Here is an 11,336-nt window from a genome sequence, read left to right on the forward strand (position 1 = left end):
AAGAAAAAGTGTGCTTTTAAGCCTGTATATCCCATGTTGTTATAAATGACAGAACTCAGGACCTCACACTTGCCTGGCAAGCGCAGGGTCCTGAGTTCATTCCTTGGTACCACAGCTCAGTGACATAAGCACTTATTCTTCTGAGCTATGTCCCCAGCCCTTGTCTTGACTCTTGAGGCAGGGTTTCGCTATGGAGTTCAGGCTGACCTCGAACTCACAGTATTCCTCCTGCCTCAGCCTCCTGAGTGGTGGGATTAATTGTGTGCCACCCTAGCCAGCTTTTTTTTTTTTTTGAGACAGTCTCACTATGTGATCATTCAGACTGGTGTTGAATGTGCCAGTGTACACTACTGCACCTGATTTAAAATTACTGATTATTGGCATTACTGTTAGTGTATAATTGCATCTTTTTTTGTTTTTAATGTGTTTGGTACAGGGTTTCACTACACAGCTCAAACTGGTAGTGAGCCTCCTGTTTTCAGCCCTTCCAGTGCTGGGATTACAGGTGCAGGCCACCATGCCTGTTCTCAGTGGCCTGGCTCAGCTAGCCGAGGGGTGGGGCTGGCATAGCATGTGGTCCTGGGAACCAAACCCCAGTCCCTGCACATGCCTAATCCCCAGCCCATAATTGCACCATTTGATAGATGAGTTAATTAGTCCACTGGGGGTTGAACCCAGGACCTTTACACTGAGCTACATCTCCAGCCCTTTTTATGTTTTTAGATTTGAGTAACAGTTTCTCTTAAGTTATTATTTCCCAGGTTTAGTTCAAGCCTGTAATCCCAACAAGTGTGGGTTACTTTGTGTGGCTCTGAAAGTCCTACAGTTTACAGTCAGGTTTTATTTTGTTGTTGTTGTTGTTTTTTAAGTACTGGGAATTGAACTCAGGACCTTTCTCTTTTTTTTTTTTTTTTTTTTTTTTGTGGAACCGGGGATTGAACTCAGGTCCTTGCGCCTGCCAGGGAAACGCTTACTCCACTGAGCCATCTCCCCGGCCAGGACCTTTCTCTTGCCAGGCAGTTGCTGTGCCACTGAGCTATATGCCAGGCCCACAGATCACACAGGTTGGTTTTTGTTTTTGTTTTTGTTTTTTGGGGTTTTTTTCTTTTTGGCTGGCTCAGCCCACCCTTGGGGTGGGGCTGGCGCAGCATATGATTTCAGGGATTGAACCGAAGTTCCCTGCACCTGCCTAAGCGTGCCTAAGCAGGCACAGTAGACCCCTGAGCTATCTTGCTGGCACCATCACACAGTTCTTCAGAACACAGAAGTGGTAGTCTTCAGATACAGCAATAGCTTACTTGTTAACATAAGGATGGGTAGTACCATCAAATAGAATTCCCTGTTGTTCACATGTCTCTAACTTTGATAATCACTTCTGTTTATTGCTTTTTTTTTTCCCCTCAGTACTGGGAATTGAACTCAGGAGCTTGTGTTTGCTGGGCAGGCACTGTGCCACTGAGCTGTATCCCTGGCCCTAGTCACTTCTATTTTTGTTGGCTAAGTGTTCTTCTGTTCAGTTTTTTATTGGTGAGGGCACAGTGTTGTTATATTGGCCAGGCTGGTCTCAAACTCAACTAACCTCTTCCTCAGACTTCCAAGTGCTAGCATTACAAGCATGTGTCACTATGGCCAAACCCTTCTCTTCAAGGTTTCTTTTTTTTTCTTCTTCTTCTTCTTCAGAGTTTCTTTTACTCTCAATTTGTGATAAATAGGCAATAAAGGAACTTCTCTGCTAGGCATGTTAGTGCATGCCTGTAACCCCAACACTTGGGAGCCTGAGGCAGGAGGAACTTGTGTTTGAGCCCAGCCTGGCCTACATAGGATGTTCAAGGCCAGCCTTCACTATATACCTAGCCTCTTTAAAAAAAAAAAACAATGAAAAAGAACCCCCCTTGTCTTTTTATGAACTTTCTGAACCCGTATTTTCCCCTATCTGATGTATTTAGTTCTATGTGTAAAGCTTAACAACTCAACTTGGAGTAAAATAATTTACAAGCTAGTAAGAAAGGTCCGGTGAGTCAGTGTAAGGTTTTTCTTTTCTTACTCTGCTTTAGAGCTGCTGCTTATTCTTTGCTGAGCCTCCACAATTCTACTGACTCCACCTTTGGTCTTTTCCTAATGCTGCCAGGTTGATTCTGAGTTGTTGAAGTTGTAAAGGGTAGGCATAGATGTGGTGGTGTGTACATGAGGATCATGGCAGATTTAATGGTGGTTTAGTGTGCACAGTGAGAACTGGTCTTATTAAAAAGGGGTGTTAGAGCCTAGATCCTCACCAAGGGTGGCAGCCAATAGTCTGCTCAATTTTGATTGCAAGTAATAGCTTCTTGCCACTGAATTTTTCTTTAAACAGTTTGAGATATATATGGCATAGCTTATCTTACTACTTTATAATGTGAACTTACGTTTTGGGACTGGGGTGTAGCTCATGATAAGAGTGCTTGCCTAGCATACACAAGGCCCTGAGTTTGAGTACTGGCATTACCACCTCCCCCGCAAGTGGAATTTGGTGGGGGTTTTGTTTTTTGTTTTGTTTTCTTTTCTTTTTTTTCTTTTTTTCTTTTTTTTGGCAGAACCAGGGATTCAACTCAGGCCCTTGTGCTTGCCAGGCAAGCAATTTGCTTATTCTACTGAGCCATCTCCCCAGCCCCATTTTGTTTTCTTTTTGAGATGGGACTTCACCCTGGCGCCATGGAGTTCAGGATGACCTTGAACTCACATTTTGTAAGCCTAAACTGGCTTTCACCTGACAGGGATCCTCATGCTTCAGTTTCCCTGAGATGTACTCTACTATGCTCAGCTAATTTGGTAGTTTAGTTTCTCTTTTTGTCTTTTTCTCCCCTCTTATTCTGTTCTCCTGTTCTATTCCCCTCATCCTCCTTTCCTTTCTGTGTACTAGAAAGTGAACCCAAAGGTATCACACTGAGCTACATTTCCAGCTTTTTTCTAGTTTTAATTCTGAGACAAAGTCTTACTAAGTTGCCCAGGCGGGCCTTGAACTTTTGATCTTCCTGTTTTAGCCTTTTGAGTAGCTAGGATTAGAGGTGTTTGCCATTGTGCCCTGCAGCTTTTTAGTATATTCACAGAGTTGTGGCATGATGACCACAGTGATTGGTGGTAGTGGTGGTGGGGTTGAGACATGGTGTCCCTATGTAGTTCATCTTTCCCTTGAACTCACTGTGTGGCCAAGGCTGGCCTCGAACTTGTGGCAGTCCTGCCTCAGCCTCCAAGTGCTGAGGTCACAGGTATGGAGCACCAAGCCTGACTACCATAATGAGTTTTCGAACTTTTCTATTGGCCCAGAAAGAATTATTTGCTCATTTATTTATTTATTGTATTTTAGGGAAGGGTCTACAGGGTGTTCAGGATCTCACTACTAGATCAGACTTGATCCGCCTGTTTACAGCCTCCCAGTGCTGGGGTTGTAGGCCCACTCCACCACACCCAATCTCAATCACTATCTCAGTGCACCCCAGGGGTGGGGCTGGCATGCACATCGGGGATCAAACCCCTGAACCCTGTGAAATGCTTTAATTCATTGAGCTATCTGGCCAGTCCTTGCCTTAGCTTCTTAAGTGCTAGGACCACAGAGTGTAACACCATTCCCTACCAGTACTGGTGATTGAACCCAGGGCTTTGCACGAGCTAGACAATTGCTCTATTGTATACTACATCTTTTTTTTTTTTTTTTCCCTGGTACTGGGGATGAAACTCAGGACTTTGCACTTGCCAGGCACCTGCTGAACTGTATCCCCAGTCTGATTTTTGGCTTTTTGACTCAGCATCTATTTACTTCATTGAAAGAACCAATATACAGATGTAAAATCTACAAGCATCATAAGTTCTCTTTTGTTTCATTTGTTTTTGTCATTACTGTAGCTTAAACCCAAGACCTTTACATTGAGCTACATCCTCGACTTTTATTTTCAAATTTTTTTAAATTTTAAAAATAAATAAATAAAATATTAAGATACTAGTCTTATTAAATTGCTCAGCTAGGACTTCAGTTTGCCATCCTCCTGCCTCAGCTGTAACTGCCTCAGTGCTACGGTTACAGTTTTGTGCCATTGTACCCAGCTTGTTATTTCGACAGTGCTGGAGATGAGGCCCAGGCCCAGACACATACGGTAAGCACTCAACAATTGATTGACATTCCCAGGCTGAGGAAGGCTTCAGATAGTTTTGAACTTACCAAAAAAAATCATGTTAAGAGGACCAGCCGGGAATATAGCTCAGTGACAGTGCTTCTCTGGCAAGCACAAAATCCTGATTTCAGTTCCTGGTACAAAAAAAAAAAAAAAAACAAAAACCTTAGAAATCACCAACAGAACCAAAGGAAAATCCACAAAAAAAAAAAAAAAAAGTTAGATTACTGGAACTGGATCACACTGTCTCCTTTCTGTTTTTCTTCTTTTTTTCTCTTTCTTCTTTATGTCTGTCTCTGTCTCTCTTTCTTTCTTTCTTGCCTTTTATTTACACTTATTTTATGCTTTATTTCCGTGCCACAGGTTTTTGTTTCTTTGGGGATATCTTTTTCTTCTGTGCAGCTTCATTTTCTGGTTTAGGAACAGTTGTTTCTTTTCACTGAGGATCATCTCAATGTGGCAGGAAAGCTTATTATGGGTTAATCTGGCCATGAGCTCTGTAAGTATGGTGGCACATCTCGGGTGCTTTGTTCACGTGGATATATGTTCAATGACCTGAGAGTCTGCTTCTAAACCTTACATTCAGCATTACTCTGCATTGTTCAGCATGTGCAGCAAAAATGCAGCACTGTTTTTGGGCTCTGATGCTGTATCTAAGCTCACTGTCTGACCCAGGCACACCTACTAATTTCATTGTAATGCCAGAATAGCCAGAGTGGCACACAACACTTTTTTTTTTTTTTTTTTAAATGTATTTGGTACAGGGTCTCACTACACAGCTTGGACTTGGATTCAGACTTGCAGTGATTCTCCTGTTTTCAGCCTCCCCAGTGCTGAGATTACAGGCACAAGCCACTATGCCCAGACTTGGTGGTGTGCCTGGGGGCAGAGCCTATGTGGCATGTGCCAGGAATCAAACTCTGGTCCCTGTGCGTGCCCAAGCAGGCACTTAGTCTACTGAGCTATCTCGGTGGTGCTACAGTGCTTTTTTTTTTTCCCTCGGAACCAGGGATTGAACGGGGAAGCGCTTATTCCACTGAGCCATCTCCCTGGCTCCCTGCAGTGCTCTTTTAAATGTGACATCCTTCAGATATTTGGTGGCCTTTCGGACATGCATACCCTTGATAGCCTGGGCAGTGAACATGAAGGGTTTTTTTAAATATATTTTGTATAGGGTCTTACTAAGCAGCTCGGACTTGAAGTGATCTTCCTATTTTCAGCCTCTCCAGTGCTGGGATTACAGGCCTGTACTCTTGGTGGCTGGCTCAGTATGTCTAGGGGCAGGGCCAGCACGGCATGTGGTACATGTGTTTGCCTAAGCAGGCACTTAGTCTGCTGAGCTCCCTTGCTGGTCCTGAATATGAAGATTTTAGCCTCTTGATTTATACATGATTTTGTTGGGCTCTCTGGGTCAGAGGATAGGGAACTATTTCCACAGGTCACCTGGAAGACAGCATTTTTGGTCAGTAATACATACTTGCACTAAATAATGCAGTTTAAGTACTGATGCCAGGACTACTTAGATAGTTATTACTGTTTTTTAGGTGTATGTGCTGTTAAAGCTAGCACTGGTATTGAGTCTTTGTTTTTGAGATGGGGTATGTAGTTCAGGCTGGCTTGAACTCACTATGGAGCCCAGACTTGAGGTGAACCTCCTGTTGTGTTTGTTTTGGGGGGGGGGTTTGTACCAGGGATCAAACTCAGGACCTTGCACTTGCCAGGCAGGTGCTTATGCTGCTGAGCTATCTCCCTGGCCCTTTGAAGCGATCCTTCTGCCTAGGCCTCCCAAGTGCTGGGATTACAGGTGTGCACCACTATACCTGGCTTCAGTTGAATCTTAAGTGCTAAGATTCTCAAATTGTCCATGCTATGAGTTGTTGGATATACATACAGATCTTGTGTGTGTGTGTGTGTGTGTGTGGCCAGCTCAGCCCACCGGGGGGTGGGGCCGGCTGGCATGTGGTGCTGGGGGATTGAACCGTGGTCCCCGTGCCTTGCCAAGCTTGTTCCAAGTAGGTGCTTTAGACCACTGAGCCATCTCACCAGCCCTGTGGATATACAGATCTTAAATCTTGAAGTATTCTGTTTTGGTAGCATACAAGAGAAAATGTTTTACCTTATAGAGTTCATTTGACATTATAAAAGGAATGACTATTAAAGCTTGAAAAACTATAAAAATCATAGTATATGTTTGGAGTCTTATGGTTTCTTTTTTTCTTTTTTTTTCTTTTTTTTTGAAGCAAGGTCTCACTGTGTAGCCCAGGCTGGCCTTGAATGCACAGCAATCCTCTTGCCTCACCCTCCCTAGTGCTGGGATTGTAGGTGTGTGCCACTATGTCTGGCTACTACTTTGTTTTTTGAGATATTTTCTTACATTGTAAGGTCTTTTCTTAAAATTACTATGTAATCCAGGCTAGGCTCAAATTTGCATTACTCCTGTCTCAGCCTCCAGAGTGTCACGGTTTTTATAGACTATATTAATTTTCATCTGGGAAGACTTGTCCGGTTTTCTATAATGGATGTTTTGATGAAAGCTCTTGACAGTGATTATTTTCTGTGTGATGCTCTCTTATTTCTAGGACTCACTGGAGGAAAAGAGGAAGAGGCAGCGGTCTGAACGCCTAGAAAGGATTTTCCAACTTAGTGAGGCTCATGGGGCCCTGGCACCCATGTATGGGACTGAAGTCCTGGATTTCTGTACCCTGCCCCAACCTGTTGCCAGCCCCATCGGCCCTCGTTCTACTGGTCCCAGCCACCCCACCTTTTGGACTTATACCGAGGCTGCCCAACAGGCTGTACTGTTACCCCAGCAGCGACTAGACCAGCTGTCAGAAATCATTGAGAGGTTGGCAGGCTAAGTGCTAAAAGGGATCAGGGCTTGGGGCCTCATAGTGGATATAGTGCTTAGGGCTGGTAAAGATGCTAACTGATGGGTGTTTGAGAATTGTATCCTTTATACTGCTTGCCTTTTTCCTTTCACAGATTCATCTTTGTCATGCCTCCTGTGGAGGCACCTCCCCCATCCCTTCATGCCTGTCATCCACCTCCTTGGCTGGCCCCACGGCAGGCAGCCTTCCAGGAGCAGTTGGCCTGTGAGCTGTGGCCCCGGGCTCGTCCTTTGCACCGTATTGTGTGTAACATGCGCACCCAGTTCCCTGACTTGAGACTTATCCAGTATGATTGCGGTGAGTTCATTAAGCAGTAAAGATCCCATGACTTCTTTTCATTTCATGGTACCTTGACTTTTATATCAACTAGTTATGGTTGCCTATGTGTGTAATTCTGAGAAGATGCAGCAAGATTATTACAGAAGTCCAGCCCAGCCTTGGCAACTCAGTGACTGTGAGGCCCTGCCTCAAAATTAAAAATGGGGCCAGAGATGCAGTTCAGCAACACAGCACCTGCCTGGCCAGTAAGGTGCTGAGTTTGATTTCTGGTACCAGAAGAAAGGCCAGGGGATGCAGCTCAGCAAGTTATCTTGTGATGTGCCCCCACCAACACACATGTGCACACACAGACACTTGCATCAGAGGTGCTGCATATCCCATCTCTAAAGGTTTCTACAAATCATTGTTCTTAAGATCATGCATATAAGGGCTGGCAAGATAGCTCAGTGGAGTAAGCACCTGCTCAGGCAACTCAGGTACTGGGTACTGTGTGCCTTACGGGCACCTGAGCTGGCCACTGAGTTCGGGCCTGGTGGTGCATGCCTGTAATCCCAGCACTGGGGAGGCTGAAAACAGGAGGATCACTGTGAGTCTGAGCTGTGTAGTGAGACTCTGTAAAAAAACACATTAAAAAGAAAAAAAAAATTTGTATATGGGAAAAATGAGTCTTATAGGCCTTTGATGGATTTTCTTTTCATTAACTTTTTTGGTATAGAATTGAATGGTTCAGTAATGTAGTACCTTTATGCATCCGAGACCTTTTTTTTTTCCTTATCACAATTTTGTATTGTTTTGCATCAGAGACCTTCTAATTTTTACGTTTGTCTGTCATCTGTAACTTTTAGATTTTCAGTCTCTTGCTTGTTTCTTTGTAGCAGTATTAAGACTTCCATAGAGAGCAGGGGTTTAGTTATTGAAATAAAAGCCAGGTGTGGTGGTGCACACTTGTTACTGCAACACTGGGGAGGCTAAGAGGGGAGGATTGCTGTAAGTTCTAGGCCAGCCTGAAATACATAATGAGAACCTGTCTCAAAAATACATTGTCAGGGGCTGGTGAGATGGCTCAGTGGTCTAAAGCACCTACTTAGAACAAGCTTAGCAAGAAAGCACAGGGACCGCGGTTCAATCCCCCAGCACCACATGCCAGCCAGCCCCGCCTCCTGGTGGGCTGAGCTGGCTACACACACACACAAATAAACAAAAAAAATTAAAAAAAAAAAAAAAAATGTCAGGGCCAGGGATATAGCTCAGAGGCATAAGTGCCAGCCTGGCAAGTGCAAGGTCCTGGGTTCAGTCCTTGGTACTGGAAAGAAGAAAACAAAAAAAAATACATTGTCTCTCGGACAGAAGCTTGCTTTCCCACAATAAATATATACTACTCTTAAAAAATAAATTAATAAGGGGCTGGGGAGATAGCTCAGTAGAATAAGCACTTCCCTGGCAAGTGCAAGGGCCTGAGTTCAATCCCCGGTTCTGGAAAAAAAATAAATAAATAAAATAAAATAAATAAATAATTTTTTAAAAAAATTCACCTTTAGGAGTATCACACCACTTGGCAGCATGCTTAGTATGTGCTCCCCTCCTCACACTTTTTTGACATAGGGTCAAGAGTCCTAATGTATAATCCAGGTTAGCCTTGAGCAGTTCCAGTCCTCCTACCTTAGCCTCACAAGTGCTAAGATTAGAGGTACATGTCACCACGTACTTTGCTTTTTTATTTTTCTGTTTTAAGATGGTCTTAAACTCAATATAGAGCATGGGCTGGCCTTGAGTTTATTGCAGTCCTCCTACTTCAGCCTCCCAGGTGCTAGGATTATAGGCATGTACTATCACACCTGGCTTACTTCATTCTTTCCATTTATTTACTCATTTATTTATTTATTTTTGAGATAGGGCCCTGCTATGTAGTTTAGACTGGCCTTGAATTCATTATGTAGTCCAGACTGGCCTCAAATTTATCGTGGTCCTCCTGCCTCAGCCTCTGAAATGATAGGATTATGTCACCACACTCAGCTAACAATTGTTTTTTGCATTTGAAACAATTCAGAGTGATAAATTCAAAGTCTGTTAATAGTGTTCAAACTAGGTTAGGGGTTATAGATAAGTGGTAGAGCACTTGCGTAGCATTTGAAAAATCCTGGGTTTAATACTCAGCATGGAAAGAAAGAAGGCCTGGTGTTTCTACCTGTAGTCACAGCTATTTGGGAAGTTGTAGCAGGAGTTCAAGGCCATCCTGGGCAACGTGGTGAGACCCCCCATAAGTTTAAAAATGTTCAAATGTATCAGAAATGTTTAGGAGTCATTTCTGTGTTTGATGGGAAGTAAGCTAGATAACACCTTTGAGAAAGCCATGACCATAGACTTGTTGATGTCTATCCTGTGGCTCTTCTGGTTCTGACTAGTATGACTCTTACACTCACAAATCTCATGGTTTTTTGTTTTCTTTTTTTACCATTTTTTAAAATCTTTTATTAATTACAGTTTTTTTTTTTTTTAATGTATTTGTTACAGGGTCTTACTATGCAGCTAGGACTCATAGTAATCCTCCTGATTTCAGCCTCCCCAGCACTGGGATTACAGGCATGCTCCACCAAGCCTGTTTCAGTGGCCAGCTCAGCATGCCTTGGAGCAAGGCCAGAACAGCATTTGGTTGCAGGGATCAAACCCTGGTCCCTGCGCTTCTCATGTTCTTAAATCATTGAGGATTCTTACATCACAGGCCTCTCCCCGTCCCTCCCCACCACACATACACCAGTGGTCTGTCAGTATCTTTTTTTTTTTTCCAGAACCGGGGGTTGAACTCAGGCCCTTGCACTTGCCAGGGAAGTGCTTATTCTACTGAGCCACCTCCCTGGCCCTGTCAGTATCTTTCTGTACTAATTAGACACAGACAAGTTCCCAGGCAGAAGCACTCTGAACAAGGGAACTTTCAAGAGATGGACCATATGGAGTTCAGGTTTTTTGATTCTCTAGGCCTAAAGCTTGATTGCCTTTCAACTAGATAGCCTTCCAGTGCTAAGTATTCTTCATATTCCAGGTTATAGCTAGCTCCCTGTACCCCTTAATATCTCTTTAGGAAAGTTGCAGACTTTGGCAGTGCTGTTACGGCAGCTCAAGGCAGAGGGCCACCGAGTGCTTATCTTCACCCAGATGACACGAATGCTAGATGTATTGGAGCAGTTTCTTACCTACCATGGCCACCTGTACTTGCGTCTGGATGGATCTACTAGAGTTGAACAGAGACAGGTAACCAAGGCTGAAGCCCTTTTTTAGAAGATCATCTCAGCTTTTCTCTCCTTTTCTCAAGCGTTAAACTTCCATATTGGGCCCCTTTAAGCCTTGTACCATTTTTAGGGATATGCCTCCCAATACAATCTTTTTTCTCCTTTCCCTCTAGGCCTTGATGGAACGGTTCAATGCAGACAAACGCATATTCTGCTTCATCCTTTCAACTCGAAGTGGGGGTGTGGGCGTGAACCTGACAGGAGCAGACACTGTTGTTTTTTATGACAGCGACTGGAATCCTACCATGGATGCTCAGGCCCAGGATCGCTGTCATCGAATTGGCCAGACTCGAGATGTTCACATCTATAGGTATTGTTCAGTTTTTCTTCACCTTACATCCATTTTTATTTTTCTTGACAGGGTCTCACTTTGCAGGCTGGATTTGAATTTACTATATAGATCTGGCTGGCCTAAAACACACAGTGATCCTTCTGCCTCAATCTCCTGAGTGCTAGGAGTACAAGCATGTGTCACCATGCCTGGTTTACATCCGTTTATATGACAGGATTTCCTTGATATATTTGACTGTTTTCACCTGGCTTCTGTCTCCTAGGCTTATTAGTGAACGGACTGTGGAGGAAAACATTCTGAAAAAGGCAAATCAGAAGAGAATGTTGGGAGACATGGCCATTGAGGGAGGCAACTTCACCACAGCCTATTTTAAACAGGTATGGGTAAAATACTCTGCTTGAGCAGAGGAGAATTCCTGTGCCTGTGGGAGCTTCTTTTTTTTTTTTTTTTT

The 11,336-nt window shown here is 43.6% G+C and overlaps 1 protein-coding gene across 1 annotated transcript in view; it reads left to right on the plus strand.

Annotated features, from left to right (window-relative positions):
- Window positions 1-11,336, plus strand: part of Srcap (Snf2 related CREBBP activator protein) — a 68,685-nt gene that overhangs the window by 48,545 nt on the left and 8,804 nt on the right. The window contains exons 26-30 of the mRNA XM_023710065.1: window positions 6,722-6,987; window positions 7,125-7,327; window positions 10,386-10,555; window positions 10,707-10,903; window positions 11,148-11,262. Of these exons, the coding sequence (XP_023565833.1) occupies window positions 6,722-6,987; window positions 7,125-7,327; window positions 10,386-10,555; window positions 10,707-10,903; window positions 11,148-11,262 (951 nt within the window). The remainder of the gene's footprint in view (window positions 1-6,721; window positions 6,988-7,124; window positions 7,328-10,385; window positions 10,556-10,706; window positions 10,904-11,147; window positions 11,263-11,336) is intronic.

The sequence above is a fragment of the Octodon degus genome, unplaced genomic scaffold (genome assembly GCF_000260255.1).
Source record: "Octodon degus isolate 3935 unplaced genomic scaffold, OctDeg1.0 scaffold00001, whole genome shotgun sequence".
In the NCBI taxonomy this organism is placed as follows: Eukaryota; Metazoa; Chordata; class Mammalia; order Rodentia; family Octodontidae; genus Octodon; species Octodon degus.